We start from the raw sequence: 17,584 nt of genomic DNA, 5'->3' as shown, positions 1-17,584 counted from the left end.
TTATCTTTTATTACAAGATCAAATTCTTGTAACAACAAAATCCATCTTATTAATCTCGGCTTAGCATCTTGTTTATTTGATAAATATTTTATGGCAGAATGATCAGTGTAAACAATAGTAGTAGAACCAATTAAATAGGATCGAAATTTATCTAATGCAAACACTACTGAAAGTAATTCTTTTTCAGTTGTTGAATAATTGATTTGAGCACTATTTAAGGTTCTACTTGCATAATAGATCACATAAGGTTTACCTTCTTTTCTTTGTCCTAACACGGCTCCTACAGCATAATCACTTGCATCACACATTAATTCAAATGGTAAAGACCAATCAGGAGGTTGTAAAATAGGTGATGTAGTTAAAAGATTAATTATTTTTTTAAAAGCAGTTTCACATTCTTGAGTCCATTCAAATTGTGCATCTTTTGTTAAAAGATTTGAAATTGGTTTCGATATTATGCTAAAATTTTTTATAAATCTTCTATAAAATCCCGCATGACCCAAAAATGATCGAATTTCTTTGATCGTGTTTGGTGATGGTAGATTAGCAATAGCATCAACCTTAGCTTTATCAACTTCAATTCCTTTTTCAGATATGACATGCCCTAACACAATTCCGGATTTAACCATGTAGTGACATTTTTCCCAATTTAAAACAAGATTTTTTTCTTCACATCTTTTTAAAACTTCTTCCAAATTTTTAAGACAGTTTTCAAATGAGTTTCCAAAAACAGTTATATCATCCATAAAAACTTCCACAAATTCTTCAATCATGTCACTAAAAATACTTAGCATGCATCTTTGAAAAGTAGCCGGGGCATTACATAAACCAAATGGCATTCTTTTAAAAGCAAAAGTTCCGAACGGACAAGTGAAAGTAGTTTTTTCTTGATCTTCTAATGATATTGGTATTTGATAATACCCCGAATACCCATCAAGAAAACAATAATAAGGATTACCTGCCACTTTCTCTAAAATTTGATCTAAAAATGGTAACGGAAAGTGATCTTTTCTAGTTGCATCATTTAATTTTCTATAATCAATGCACATACGCCAACTAGATGGAATCCTAGCTTGTAATAATTCTCCCTTTTCATTTTTTATAACAGTGATGCCTGATTTTTTTGGTACTACTTGTGTTGGACTTACCCATTTACTATCCGAGATTGGATAAATAATTCCGGCATCTAATAGTTTTAAAACTTCATTTTTAACAACTTCTTTCATGTGTGGATTTAATCTTCTTTGTGGTTGTTGATATGTTTTAGCATTTTCTTCCAAGTGAATTCTATGTGTGCAGATTAAAGGATTTATACCTTTTATATCTTGCAAAGTCCATCCAATTGCATTTTTGTGTTTTTTAAGTAGTGTTATTACATCTTCTTCTTGTTTTGGTAAGAGGGTAGAAGATATTACAATAGGATATGTTTGATTTTCACCAAGAAAAGCATATTTTAGTTCTATTGGCAAGGGTTTTAATTCAAGTTTTGGATGATCATTTTCTTTTACTTCTTCAAGTTCATTAATTTCTTCAAATAACTTTGATTTAAAAACATTTTTTGAATCAAAACTTTCCACTAAACAAACTTCAGATTGTTGATTTAAGTTTTCTTGGTGTATATTTTCTTCCACAATTGTTTCTATTGCATTATCATCTTCATCTTCATTAATACTTGGTTGTTTACATAAATTGAACACATTAAGTTCTAAAGTCATATTTCCAAAAGACAATTTCTCGACAATTAATTAAAGCATTTGAAGTTGCTAGAAATGGACGTCCCAATATTACTGGAATTTCGTTATGTACTTCTATTGGTTGTGTATCCAAGACAATAAAATCCACAGGATATATGAATTTATCGACTTGAACTAACACATCTTCTACGATACCTCTAGGTATTTTGATTGACCTATCGGCTAGTAAAAGAGTAACAGATGTAGGTTTTAAATCTCCCAACTTAAGCTTTTCATAAACTGAATAAGGAATTAAATTCACACTTGCTCCCAAATCTAACAAAGCTTTTTTAATTTTATTTTTTCCAATAATACATGAAATTGTTGGACAACCGGGATCTTTATATTTCAAAGTAGAATTATTTTGAATAATAGAACTTACTTGCTCCGTTAAGAATGCTTTCTTCTTTACATGCAATTGTCTTTTTACAGTACATAAATCTTTTAAAAACTTTGCATAAGAAGGCACTTGTTTAATAGCATCTAATAATGGAATATTTATTTTTACTTGTTTAAAAACTTCATAAATATCAGAATCATTTTTTTGTTTTTTATTATTAACTAATGCATGAGGGAAAGGAACATGCTTATTTGACTCACATATTATTTCAGATAATTTATCATCAACTTTCTTAATCTTAGGACTCAAAGTATCATCTTTCTCGAAAGTATCAAGATTTTCATCCTTACTCTTTGAGTTTGACTGATATTTGTTTTCATCACTATATGGATCATTAACTATTTTACCACTTCTAAGAGTAATAACAGATTTTACTTGATCAAATTTTTCTTGATTTTGATTTTTAGGATTAGGTTGTGGTTGAGATGGAAATTTTCCTTTTTCATGAATATTAAGTGCAGATGCAAATTTTGCAAGAGTTTCTTTCAAATCATTCATAGATTGAATGTTTTGAATATTGATAGACTCTTGCTTTTGAATGTATGCATGAATTTCATCTTCAAAATTTTTTCTTGGAGGTGGGATATAAGGAGCATAACCTTGATGATTTTGGTTATTTTGAAAAGGTTGTTGTGAAGGTTGTGCATTATTATCGTTCCTCCAACTAAAATTGGGATGATTTCTCCAACCAGGATTGTATGTTTGTGAAAAAGGATCTAATGTTGGTTTTTTAAAATTGTTAACATAATTGGCTTGTTCATGGAGACATTCTTTAAATGAAGGCAAAGTAGGACAATTTTTTGTAAGATGATCATGTGTGTCACATATATGACAAACAATTTCTTGAACACTTTTTAATTGATCACTCTTTTTCATTTCTAATGACTCGATTTTTCTTGCTAAAGATGCAAGTTTAGCTTGAACATCTACATCATCTTTAAGATGATAAATACCACCCCCATTTGTTGAATTATTGGTTTTACTTGGTGGTTCAATTGAGCCTATATTATCCCAATTTTGAGCATTTTCTGCTAATGACTCCAAATATTCCATAGCTTCATTTGGGTTTTTATCTTCAAAAGTTCCATTACACATGAATTCTATCATTTGCCTATCTTTAGGTATTAAACCTTCATAAAAGTGAGAAACTATTCTCCATATTTCAAAACCATGATGTGGGCATGTATTAAGTAACTCTTTATATCTATCCCAACATTGATAAAATGTTTCCCCTTGTTTTTGAGAAAAAGTTGTAATTTGTCTTTTAAAAGAGTTTGTTCTATGGGAAGGAAAAAACTTTTTTAGAAATTGTTGTTGCATTTCTTCCCATGATCTTATTGAACTTGATCTCAAATTTTGCAACCATGTTTTAGCTTTATCTTTTAAGGAAAAAGGGAAAAGCTTTAATCGAACAGTATCCATGCTACAATTTTGATCATTATAAGTGTTGCAAACCTCCTCAAATTCTCTTAAATGCAAATATGGATTTTCAGAATCTAAGCCATGAAAATTTGGTAAAAGTTGAATGACTTGTGGCTTAAAATTGAAATTAGATGCATCAGAAGGAAAAACTAAACAAGATGGTGTACTAGTTCTTATTGGATTCATATGGTGCCTAAGTGTTCTTGGTTGTTCATAATCTTGATGATGATTATTATTATTATTATCATCTTGATTATTAGAATTATCGTCCATGTTTAAAATATTTTCAGTTACTCGAACAAGTCTACCACTTTGTTTACGACTCCAAACAATCATACAATTAAAAACAACATACTATTTACATAATAACAAAATTAAACTTAATTTATACCTCCCCGGCAACGGCGCCAAAAACTTGCTACAACTTAAATTGTAATTCACCCAAGTGTAGGTTGTCTGCAAGTAATATACTCGTGAGTACGAGATCGATCCACGGAGAGGATGTTGTAAGTTTAATTTTAGCAATAATATATTATAGATGAAAATATTATTATAAAACTTCAAATACACAAATTATAAAATTGTCAAGGTTTCAAAGGTTCATTGTTGGTTTAATTAAGATTGCTAAATAAAAATAAATAAAAGAAACTAAAATAAAAATAAACATAAAAGAACAATGAAATATTTAAACAAGTATATCATATAATATAGTTCCCACTATATTAATATCAGATTAACCGATATTTAATACATGGTACCCATAATATATATATAGATGAATAAATATAAACATAAAAAGAACAATTAAATATTTAAACAAGTATATCATATAATATAGTTCCCACTATATTAATATCCACCGATATTTAATACATGGTACCCATAATATATATATAAATGCATAAATATAAATTGACATAAAAGTAAATGTTAGATCAAATCACAATATTTTATTTAGAACAACCGGCAGAGCCACGCTATCGTCTAAATAAAATATATGACTTTATGTTAGATGCGATAAAGTAAATGTTAGTTGCGGAAAAGTAAAAGTTAGATGCGAGAAAGTAAATGTTAGTTGCGGAAAAGTAAATGTTAGTTGCGATAAAGTAAAAGTTAGATGCGATAAATTAAATGTTAGTTCAAATCACAATATATTATTTAGAACAACCGACAGTGTCACGCTATCGTCTAAATAATATATATGACTTTATTATAAATAGATACATATATTTATAGTATATAATTATTGTAGTAATTATTGTATCATATTTGACAACAAATCAAGGTAACCACATTCAAGGTACCAAGCATTTGATGTAAATAGATAACAACAAATCATCCAAAATTATACCTACAAATAAAGATCAATTAGTAAAAATAAAAATAGAAAAGAAAAGAATATACAAAATATAGACAATCTTACTTGACCAACAATGAAACCTTTTCACCTTGACATAAAAAGATTTAGCTTTCCATGAACATGAAACTCAAGAATAAAGATAAAAGAAATTTCATACTTGAACTTGAGAAACTTGCACACTCAAACTTTTATTCTCACACACAATATTTATTTTACAAATGAAGAATTCTCTACACTCTTGCCCACTACAAAGCTTATACAACACATCTATTTATAGGCCAAATGAGAGGAAGAGTCCAAGGCTTATTAAATGTGAAATAGTAAAGTTGGTGGGTGCTTGTCTCCTTGAATGTCAATACCATGACCCAACTTTAATTGGCATGTTTGATGCCTTAGACCACCGATTCAGCCTTTCTTTTCAACATAGAACACGTAGGATATTTTGTGTAGATGTGTTTGGACAACTCATTCACCCCTTTTGGATAAAATATGAAATACTTATGATATTTTTACTCCAAGCTGGTCATAGTAAAAGTAAATCTATCTCCATTTTGATGTTTTATTATTTTGATCATCTTAATGAAGTTTTTGGAATTTCTTGTCTTCTACAAAGTTGAAGATGCCTCTTTTGTGATTCTACAGGTTTTGAGATTACTCCATTATGACCACTGTAGCTTGAGTAATTTTATTTTTACCAAACCTGCGCAAACCGTAAAATACAACATTTTAGTAAAACATTTAAATATAAACACATAACACTAAAATAATACAACTTCATAATTTTAATTAAACTTAAATTTTAAAACACACTTTTTAACATATAAATAATTACAAATTTTAAGTTTCATCAATGACTCGAAGTCAACCTCTGGATTTGTGTTCATGCTCAATAGCGGTGCTGTCTCTTGGAAGAGTTCCAAGCAGTACACCACAGCAGATTCCACCACTGAGGCAGAATACATTGCAGCATCAGCTGCTGCTAAAGAGGCCGTTTGGATGAGGAATTTCGTCCAAGAGTTGGGCGTCATTCCTGAAGTTGTTGGTCCAGTCCCGGTGTACTGTGACAACACGGGTGCCGTTGCTCAGGCAAAGGAACCAAGGTCTCATCAAAGATCCAAACACGTACTGAGGAAATACCACATCATCCGGGAGATCATGGAAAGAGGAGACATCACTGTCGAAAGAGTGGCCTCTGCAGACAATATCGCTGATCCACTTACTAAGACCTTGCCAGGACCATTATTTGACAAACATCGCGAAGCAATGGGTCTACGTAGTATGACTAGTTGGCTTTAGGGCAGGTGGGAGATTGAAAGAGTAGGTGCCCGGTGAGCCAACTTGTGGCTAAGGGCTTTGATGACTCTTTGTATAAACAATCTTTTGTTTAATATAATTTACACTTTTATTAATGGCAATGACTTCATCTTTCTTCATATTGTTATATTGTGATATACTATTGTTGTTTTGATAAAGACCTTGAATATACTATAGTGTATGTAAGATGTGGTAGTACATGGGGATGTCTATCATGAAACACATCTTATAGTCACTGTATATTCTAAATGGTTCCTAGTCGATTGAGCCGTTCGTTAATAAGGATAAGGATCGCTCGAGATTGAGACTAGCATTTGCGATGCCGAGTACCACGTTTCATTGGTATGGAACATAGAGATGTTCAAAGTATGCAAATGGATATTCATACGATGAATGATCGAACTACCCTATCCGAACTTTCCAAGTGGTTATCACTTATCGAGTGGATAAAGTCCGCGGTTTTGGTTGTACACCATTAGTCCTTACTACTTGAAACATCATTGAGACTCTATATGCTAGTACTGTGCTTTGACTCGTTTACCGACTCTATTGGGGTCATCAGGTGTCGGGATTGGGTACAGTTACAACACATATAGGAGTCGATGCTTTGTTGTCAAGGATTCACCACATACTTGCGAGTGTGGATATCCTATGCAATCTGAGGAGATATTAGTGTGACGAATCTCTGGCCAGAGTACATGATGTGTTTTAAGAAATGGTTTCTTAGTAGCACATGCGATGTCACTATTTGATCTTCAAGATGTATTGCATAGTTATCGAATCTCGAACGACTCTCGATTTACCAATGGTTGTTGATTCTATCCCTGAACCATTGAGGGTCACACAGAGTAATGGATTTTTAATCCCCGTTGAGATAGTTAAATTTAAAGAGTTAAATTTAATAAACAAAGAAGTGGGACTTCTTATTTAAGAGTAGAGGAGTAAGATTTCCTAAAATGACATAGAGATGGGCATTTTGGAAATCACTGAATTCGGATTCAGAAAAATTTATCTTGAATTTAAAAGATGCAGAAATGGTTTCTGTGCACATTGGTGAAATTGGTTTATCAATCTGAGTCACGATGAATTTTATATTAATTTCTGAACATGCGGGCTTTGCTTGTCAGGCTTGAACTTATGACTAATGAGCCCTAAGCTGTTAGCAGCCCACATTATAAATAAGTTATTGCAGTACAGAAATTACACAATAGAGGTCACAATTTTCGAAAACCTAGTTGTTTTTCTCTCTAAAGTGGCCACCCCCTCCCTCTCTCTGTCGGGAAAATCCAGCCTGTGAATTTTGAATTTGCAGTCTGGTTTAACGGATCAAATGCGTTAATTCTCTTCGTAGAAACTTCTGATAGATTTTCTAGTGCAATCTATCAGAGGGATTAAATCTCTGTTCGTGGATCTGATTGAAGAACAGTTCGTCCATCAGTTCCTGGGATATACAACAAGAGCAGAGTAATCTGTTGGTGTCCATAATCTCGATTCGAGATTGGAGGTAAAAATTTATAATTGTTATTTAATTTTTACACACACAATTTAATCGTAAAGTTTTGATACCCATTATGGAATCGTTCCATATAAAATTTTTAAACTTCCGCTGCACCGGGTATCAATTCTGATTGATCTGATCGCCGTTCTCCAACAGTTTCAGTCGTTCAAACCAACAACTTTGAAAGGTTATGATAATGCTATTGACTGTGACAGTTGGCTGGAGGGCATAGATCAGTTATTTGATTCTCTCGACTATTCAAATGATCGCCGAATCAGGTTAGTGATTCATCAGCTGTAGGTGTTGCAAAGAGCTGGTGGATTTCGATGAAAAAGGCCCTTGAGAATCGAGGTACAGTTGTCACTTGGATTTTGTTCAAGACTGAGTTCTATAAGCGTTTCTTTCTAGTGTCTTATAGAAAGGACAAAGTTGCGGAGTCTGCCACTCTGATGCAAGGGAAATGAATATTGAGGAGTACGTGTCCAAGTTTGATAGCTTGCTGAAGTTTGCACCGCACTTTGCCGACAACAAGGAAGCAAAATCTGACCAGTTCATTAATGGCTTGAACCCCGATATCTTCATGTTGGTGAACACTACTAGGCCTGATAATTTTGCGGATGCTATGAATTATGAAAAGGGAGCCAAAGCTGGTTTGATGAGACAGAGAGGAGCTCAGCATGAGCCTCAGCAGCCGAGACAGACTCAGAACCAACCGTCTCAGTTTCAGAACCAACCACCGAGGTATGAAGGAAGAAGCAGTAGCGGTAACAGAAAAGATAATTTCAAAGCAAAAGGGAAACAATTTTAAGAAGCCAAGGAACAATTCTTCTAGCTCAAGTGGCTCCAAACAGTTCGGTTCAGGACAGAGTTCTGGATTTTCATCTATGTTTTGCAACAAGTGTGGAGGTAGACACTCCCAAGAGAAGTGTATAGGAGTTTTCGGGAACTGCAATATCTGTCAGCAGCCAGGAAACTTTTGGGTGAATTGTGTCCGTAAGATTGGTTCGGAACTGTGAACTATGTTTCAAAGGTAACGTGATTATTTTCGATTGTATTGTGCTTGGATTGTCAGATTTTAACTGTATTATCGGTATAGATGCTTTGACCAAATACAAGGCTACCGTTGACTGTTTTCAGAAAGTAGTCCGTTTTAGACCGGAGATGACAGAGGAGTGGAAATTTTTCGGTAAGGGTTATCGATCCAGAATTCCTTTAATATTTGTTTTGTCGATGTCTCATTTGTTACAGAAAGGAGCAGAGAGTTCTTGATCTGTGGAGTGGATGTCTTGAAATCTAGCCCATAATTGGTTGAGATACTAGTGGTTAGAGAGTTTGCTGACGTATTCCCAGATGAGATTCCTGGATTGCCGCCTATTCATGAGATCAAATTCAGCATTGATTTAATGTCAGGTACTCAACTGATTTCCAAAGCTCCTTACCGTATGGAACTGGTCAAATTGAGAGAATTAAAAGAACAGCTCGAGGATTTGATTGCCAAGGGATACATCAGACCTAGTGTGTCGCCTTGGGGTGCTCCTGTCCTCTTTGTACGGAAGAAGGATGGATCTATGAGGCTCTGTATTGATTATCGTTAACTGAATCAAGCAACGGTAAAGAACAGATATCCTTTACGTAGAATAGATTACCTTTTTGATCAACTGCAGGGTTCTTCTGTCTATTCGAAGATTGATCTGAGGTCGGGATATCATCAGCTGAGAGTGCGAGAGGAAGATATTCTTAAAACCACATTCAGAATGAGGTATGGTCATTTCGAGTTTATAGTCATGCCGTTCGGTTTGACTAACGCTCCAGCAATATTTATGGGTTTAATGAATCGTATCTTTCAGCATTATTTGAATGAGTTTGTGATTATTTTCATCGATGATATTCTTATCTATTCGAAGAACCGTACTGACCATGCAGATAATTTAAGGATCTTCTTGCAGATTTTGCGGGCTGAACAATTGTTTTCCAAGCTGTCTAAGTGTGAGTTCTGGTTGGATCGAGTTGTCTTTCTCGGTCACATTATTTCTGGAGATGGTATTTCTTTCGATCCTAGCAAGATCGAAGCGGTTATGAATTGGCTTAGACCAACATCAGTGCATGAGATTCGAAGCTTTATGGGTTTAGATGGTTATTATCGCCAATTCATCAAGGGATTCTCATCTATTGTGAATCCGATTACCCAGCTGACTCAGAAGAATGCGTTTTTTGTCTGGACTGAAGAGTGTGAGGCCAGTTTTATTGATCTGAAGAAGAGAATGACCAGTGATCCGATTTTATCTATTCCATAAGGTACTGGAGGTTTTACCGTTTATTGCGATGCTTCTAACCGAGGCTTGGGATTTGTTCTTATGCAGCATAAGCACGTGATAGCGTATGCATCGAGGCAGCTAAAGCCGCACGAGACTCGATATCCGGTTCATGATCTTGAACTCGCCGCGATCGTTTTTGCTTTGAAGATCTGGCGTCACTATCTTTATGGTGAGTCTTTTGAGATCTTTTTTGATCATAAGAGCCTTAAGTGTTTGTTTTCGCAGTCAGAACTGAATATGAGGCAGAGGAGATGGTTAGATTTTTTGAATGATTTCGACTGTGAAATCAGATACTACCCAGGAAAGTCGAATGCAGCTGTAGATGCCTTGAGCCGAAAGATTTGTTCTTTATCTCTTTTTACTATCGGTGTTTCTCAGTTGATCTATGATTGTTGCACTTCTGGTTTGGAGTTTGTAACAGATAGGAGGACTATCAGAGTGTTTTCTATTCAAGACGAGCCAGATTTATTTGTGATGATCAAGGAAGCACAGAAGTTTGATCCGAGCACTCAGATTTCGGTAGAGAAAGTCAGATCTGGGCATCAGTCTGAATTCCAGGTTAGAGATGATGATTTGTTTGTGAATAATCGTATTTTTGTGCCCGATATTTTGGAGTTGAGACAGCGTATTCTTCGAGAGGCACATTGCAGTTGGTTTAGTATTCATCCTGAAGGTTGGAAGATGTAAAACAATCTGAAGAATCAATTCTGGTGGAAGAAAATGAAGATCGATGTTACAAGATTTGTATCCCGATGTTTGAACTGTCAGCAGGTGAAAGTAGAGAGGAAGCAACCGGGTGGTCTGTTACACCATTTAGGTTTTCCTGAATGAAAGTGGGATCACATTTCGATGGATTTTGTCACGAAGCTACCACGATCTGTTCGAGGATGCGATGCTATCTGGGTAGTGATCGACAGATTGATGAAGTATGCTTGCTTTATTCCGTACAGGATGACGTATCGTCACGATCAGATGTCTTAGTTGTATGTTAGCAACATTGTGAGATTGCATGGTATGCCGAAGTCGATAGTTTCAGACCGAGACCCTAGATTCACTTCGCACTTTTGGCGAAGTCTTCAAGAGGAACTTGGTACTCGATTTCATCTGAGTACAACATATCATCCTCAGACCAACTGACAGTCAGAGCGGACTATCCAGACTTTAGAGGATATGCTTCGAGCAATAGTGCTAGACTTTGGCACTAGTTGGAAGGATTCTTTGCCTCTTGTCGAGTTTTCTTATAACAACAGTTATCAAGAGAGTATCGGTATGACACCTTTTGAGGCTTTGCATGGTAAGAAGTTCCGATCTCCTTTATTTTGGGACGATGCGTCCGAGACACTTGTTTTGGGGCCGGATATTCTTCGAGACATTGCAGAACAAGTAAAGATCATTCAGAAGAGAATGAAGTTAGCTCAGGATAGACAGACGAAGTATGAAAATATCAGACGTAGACCTCTGAGTTTCGATCACGGAGACCGAGTATTCTTGAAGATTTCTCCTTTTAGAGGCACTATTAGATTTGGTAAGAGAGGGAAGTTATATCCGAGATTCATCGGACGGTATGAGATTCTCCAGAATTCAGGCGATCTTGCCTATAGACTTGCACTTACTCCATATTTATCTGGTATTCACGACATTTTTCACGTCTCTATGTTGCGAAAATATCATCCAGATCCTTCTCATATTCTTCAGCCTGACAAAGCCGAGCTTGACAAGACTCTGAACTACTTTGAGCGACCGATTCAGATCCTTGACCGAAAGGAGAAGCAACTCAGAACCAAGTTGATTACTTTGGTGAAAGTTCAGTAGAGCCGTCACGGAGTCGAAGAGTCGACTTGGGAGACAGAGTCTGATATGAGACAGCGGTTTCCAGAGTTATTCGGATGACGTGAGTTCTTCTTACTGTTTTAAGTTCTTAATTCTATCTTATGTGATTGATTCTTGTTGATTTCGATGACGAAATCTCTTTTTAGAAGGGGAGAATTGTAACGCCCCAAATTTATCTTAATTTATTTTATTTGAGATAATCGGAGATTATAGAATTCAAGAGCCGATTTTGATTTTGATCATGGTCTATTTTGCAATTTTTGGAATTTTCAGGGACTAAAATGCAAATTTGGACTTTATTAGATATTTAAGCTCCTTTGACTTGTCTTCTTCACTCCTCCATCACCTCCAACACGCCTCTCCTCCATTGAAGAAGAAGGAACGCATCTTCAAGCTTTTCTTCTTCGATTTTCGATCGATCCGTCCGGTAGAATTTAAATCTGAAGTTAGTTTAGCGATCTCGGCAGCAAGAGTTTCGTTCTATAGTAAGTTTATCTCCGATCAGTTATATTTATTTTTTCGGATGTTGTTAGAATCGATTGTGTGACGCCTAGAATTTTAATTTAAGTTTAATTGGCTAAATATTATATTTTTTCGCGCATTAGAATTTATTAATTTTAACTTTTTGCGAAAATTAGCATTTTAATTCCCGGACTAGAAAAAAATCAAATTTAATATTTTAAGTTAGGATTTTCAAGCTCGTATTTTTTTATCTAGTGCAATTTAATTTATAGTCCTAATTACTATTATGGTGTAGCACTCTTGATTGTTGGATAACAATTTTACACCCAAACTTTCACACTTAGACTTAAGGATTTAACCCTAGCCTACACTATTTCTCACACTCTAATTCACGCTCAAACTCACACACCTCACACGACTCTCTTCATTTTCTCTCCTAGCACAAGGGCCGTTATCTTCATCTGTTCCCCAAGCAATTTCGCCGCCGACCTCCACCCGCTACTCCGGCAAGCCGCCAGCTGCGACGCAACTCATCTCCAGCTCAAGCTGTGCGGGTTGTCTCAGATTTCTTGGCTCGGCTTTTAGCTCATTTCGAGCCCTTAGTCTTTGGCTTCACTGGTTTAGGCAAGAATGTGGTTCTTTTGGCCCTATAGCTTAATATGTATTGTGTTGTAGTGTGTATGCATATCATTGTCTTCTTTTCGAAAATTCCATGCCCTGTTTTCCTTTGAAATTATGTGCAAGTTTTGGTGCTTACATGCTGATTAGTTCCTGCGATTTTTTTAAGCCTTGCTTGTGAGGAACGATTAATGTTATGCATTTAAAAGATGTTGTCATGATAGCCTTGTTGAATTCAAAAATTTCAGATTGGTTATGATATGGGGTTCTTTCGATTTTTTTTCAGAAATGAATGCATATTGGTGTTTCAAAAATATTGTATGCTTGTGTGTGGATTTGGATAGTGAATTAGGGAACTACCATGGGTGATATGTAGTTCACATGGTATATATTGTGAGTTGGTTTGGAGGAAAATTCGAATTTACCTAGAGTTAGGGGCTCGGTTTTTGGGTTGCCTTGTGGAGTTGAGTTTGAGCTGGTTGTGGTAAGTTTCGAGAGTGTTTTGGGTGAGATTAAATGTTGGTTTTGATACTAGGATAGTGGTTTGGGGTTGAGAGATAAATAAATAAGTTTTTTATTGGGCATAAGGAGGATGGCATGAGCAGAATTTCTGGAACTACTGGGGCTGTCCAGAAACATAGGGCTAAGGTTAGGCTAAAATCAGAATTTGGCCATGGGCTCGGGTTTGGAATTAGGCCAAGATGTTAGAAATATGTTGGTGAAAGCGGGAATCAATTTGGTCAAGATTCGGTTGAGTTCTAGAAATATAAAGGAAGGGTGCATAATTTTGAAGTTTTAGGAGGGGCTGCCTGGAAATGGGATTTTTATAAAATGGTTATGAAATAAATTCCGAGGATGATTTCTCTACTTAGTTCTAAGTGTTATGGAGTCGTGGTTTCAAGCGGAATCATTTTTGAATAAGAATCGAACAAGTTACAAATTTTATGGGCGAACCGCTCGACTTTGTCTTAAGTGCAAGTTGTGGGTTAAATTTTCATCCTATGGTTTGTCTCCTAAATCACCATCCCGATGATTCATGTGTGAGTCATTTGCATGATTACCATTCAAATATTTACATGTACTTCATACTTATATATGTATGCTAAGTCTCATATTCATGAAGGAAAAAAATATTTTATGAACGAGGTGAGATGATTGTGACTACGTTTATCACGTGTAGTTTTCCTTACCAAAATATTCATGTATTTGGATGAGTTAGGAGACGTCTTAGCTTCCCTTACCAAATTTATGGGTTTGGATGAGTCGAGAGAAATCTTGGCTTCCCTTACCACCCACAGGGCAAGACGAGTTGGGAGATATCCTGACTTCCTTGAGGCATAGTGCACTGCAGCCATGATCATGATCGAAATCATAGAGTCATAATTCAAGGATCTAAGTTCATTATTCATATGTTTATGTTCAGAACCATTTTTATACATTTACTTTGATTACATTCGACTTAGCCATGCATATGTTACGTCATGTTCTCATTAAATTCAGAAACCTCTCATTTAAAGTTAAGGGCATAATAGTACTTTCAGTATCAGCTATTTTTAATCTGCGTGTGCTTGTGATTATGTATTACTCATTATCCCCCCCATATTCTTCTGAGTCTGTTAGACTCACTACACTTATTGTTTTCAGGTGAGGAGTTTTTCACTGAGATCGAGGGGCAGGATCCCCAGGTCGAGGTCACCGGTGGTGCAGGCCCTTGATCGACGTGCTTTTAGTTGTTCCGCAAACTCTGATGTTTTTATTTATGAGATGTAGTAGTTCATACACTGTCATTCTTTTGCAGGATGGGTTTTCCCTGCTTTAAAATATTTGGCATGTAAACTTAACAGTTTATTATTCCGCAACTGTGTGGGATTAACTTCCCTTTTCTGGGTTCTATGACTATCGTATTTGGATTTTCTCTTGTGTTTATTTTATTTCGATTTGAATTGCTGACTGTGTTAGTTGGGCTTACAATATTCTAAAACGCGTCATGGCAATTTTTTTTTTAAAATTCCACAAATTATTTATTTATTATTTTTATTTTTATTTTTATTTTAGAGGGTTAGGGTCGTCTCAGTTGGTATCAGAGAACGGTCTTGGTTTGGGCTGTGCCTACTGCCAGTTACTGAAACTCAAGGGATCTCACCTCAAAGTATGTAAGATTTATGTTTCATTTATTGCTAGTTGTTCAGATTAGTAGCATTAGTTTCCTAAATTATTTGAGTATGTTTAAGTTTAGATAAAAATCTTTTTCTTAAGGCATGAAATTTGAATTTTTTTGAATTTGAACTTGCGCAAAGATGGCACCTCGATATGATCCCCATGCACCTCTACCACCGCCTCCACCTCCTTCGCCCCCTCCACCAGTTGATGTTGGTGCTCAGGTGCTAGCTGGCCTGGCTCGTATCTTAGAGCAGCATGCCGAGGCCCCGAGGGCTAGACCTAATGCGATCTATGAGCAGTTCAGGAAGATGGATCCTAAGGACTTTTCTGGTACTACGGATCCGATGGTAGCGTAGGGCTGGATTCTCTTGCTTGAGGTGATTTTCCGCTACATGGAGTTGGGAGACGGGGACCAAATTTGCTGTATGACGTTCCTACTCAAGGATGACGCCGCTTTGTGGTTTGAGGGTGTGGAAAAGACTGTTGATGTTACCACCCTGACTTGGGAAGCATTCAAGACCCTCTTCTATGAGAATTACTATACCGCAGAGGTGAGGGCGCAGTTGAAGAAAGAGTTCATGAGTCTCCGGCAAGGTGATCTATCCGTATCCGAGTTTGTGCGCAAATTTGAGAGGGGCTGCAACTTTGTGCCATTGATAGGGAATGATGAGGTAAAGAAATTGCAGCATTTTGTTGCTTGTCTGAGGCCTACTATTCGTAGGGATGTGATGATGGCTGAGCCCGTGCACTATGAAGCTGCCATCAGGAAGGCCTTACGGTCCGAGCAGTCCTTGAAGGAAATTAGTGCTGAGGTTCATAGCAAGAGGTCTTATGCTCTCCAGGGTCATCAGCAGCAGCAAGGCAAGAGGCCATTTACTGGGCCACAGCGACAGCAGGGACCCTTTAGGCTCCAGGGGCAGCAGGCCCCGAGACCCCAGGGACAGCATGCCCAGAGACATCAGGCCCAGGGACCTGCTCCTCCCAAGACTGGGAAGAAGCCTTTTTGCCCGATTTGCATGCGTGCCCATCATGGGAAGTGTCTGGCAGGTGCCGGTGTCTGTTATCGGTGCAAGAAGCCGGGGCACGTGGTTTCAGATTGCCCATTGCGCATGATGCTAGCTTAGGGGAGAGTCTATGTGATGCAGGCCTAGGAGGCCGATCCTGATACCACGTTCATCACAGGTAATTTTTAGACTTTTTATTAAGGGTGATTTAATTGAATTGTAGATTCAATTTTCGATTATGAGCTTTTCTTATTGGGAATGTGAACTTATTAGGTAGCATGCTTTGTGTTAGTTGTTGGGTGTTAGCATGATTAATTCTGAATTTGGGAATTTGATGAATTAGAATGAACCTAAGTAAGACTTGTCTTAAATTGATTTCAATCTTTCCGTGGATGTAATCACCTTTAATGCAGGTAAAATTTTAGTAGCCGGTGTGGCCACTAGAGCCTTGTTATACTCGGGGGCTACACATTCTTTTATTTCGGAGGCTTTTACCCGCAAGAGGAGTATTGAGTGTGAAGAGTTGTTTGGTGGATTCACAGTGACCATTCCATCGGAGGAAGAGCTTTCCACGAGGAATATAGTGAAGAATCTTGAACTCTTGTTGCAAGGGAAATCAGTGAGTGCAGATCTGATAGTGTTGCCCATGCTTGAGTTTGACATGATACTTGGGATGGACTGGATGACGAAGAATGCTGTGGTGATTGAATTCCAGCAGCGATCAGTGATGGTCAGACCGGAGGGAGAAGAACCATTTTGGTTTGAGACTACTAGGGGTTTGAGGAGGACTCAGATTATATCTTTCATGCAAGCTAAGAAGTTGGTGCATGATGGAGGTGAGAAATTCCTAGCCAGTATATCTTTGACAGAGTTGCCGCCACGTCCAGATATTTTAGATATGGACGTTGTCAGAGATTTTGAGGATGTGTTCCCAGGCAATGTTGTAGGTATTCCGCCTGATAGAGAAGTCGAGTTCTCTATTGACTTGATACCGGACACTGTGCCAATCTCTAAGTCACCATATAGATTGATCCTACGGAAATGAAAGAACTAAAAGAGCAGACTGAAGAGTTGCTTGATAAGGGATTCATACGCCCTAGTTTCTCTCTGTGGGGCGCACCAGTCCTCTTTGTGAAAAGAAGGACGAAAGCCTAAGGTTGTGCATTGATTACCGAGGGCTGAATGGAGTGACAGTAAAGAACAAGTACCAACTTCCTAGAATTGAGGATCTCTTTGATCAGTTGCAAGGAGCCTCTGTATTTTCGAAGATTGATCTTCGTTCCGGTTATCACCACTTGAAGGTGAAGGAATCTGATGTGTTCAAGACAGCCTTTAGGACTCGTTATGGCCAGTACGAGTTCCTTGTGATGCCATTCGGAATGACGAACGCGCACGGGGTCTTCATGTATTTTATGAACAGTGTGTTCCAGCCGTACTTGGACCAGTTTGTTATTGTCTTCATAGATGA

The 17,584-nt window shown here is 36.9% G+C and overlaps 1 protein-coding gene and 1 non-coding gene across 2 annotated transcripts; both read left to right on the top strand.

The window, feature by feature from the left end:
- Positions 1-3,298: 3,298 nt before the first annotated feature.
- LOC140870022 (small nucleolar RNA R71) lies at positions 3,299-3,409 on the top strand. The gene has a single exon (XR_012147007.1). It is a non-coding gene; the product is annotated as a small nucleolar RNA R71 (small nucleolar RNA).
- Positions 3,410-15,504: 12,095 nt separating this feature from the next.
- LOC140861014 (uncharacterized) lies at positions 15,505-17,161 on the top strand. Its single transcript, XM_073264015.1, has 2 exons — positions 15,505-16,159; positions 16,530-17,161. The coding sequence occupies exons 1-2, from the start codon at positions 15,505-15,507 to the stop codon at positions 17,159-17,161; spliced, it is 1,287 nt and encodes a 428-aa protein (XP_073120116.1).
- Positions 17,162-17,584: the final 423 nt, after the last annotated feature.

This window comes from Henckelia pumila, chromosome 4 (genome assembly GCF_033568475.1).
Source record: "Henckelia pumila isolate YLH828 chromosome 4, ASM3356847v2, whole genome shotgun sequence".
In the NCBI taxonomy this organism is placed as follows: Eukaryota; Viridiplantae; Streptophyta; class Magnoliopsida; order Lamiales; family Gesneriaceae; genus Henckelia; species Henckelia pumila.
The sequence above is the reverse complement of the archived record's forward strand: the minus strand, read 5'-3'. Positions and strand labels throughout refer to the sequence as shown.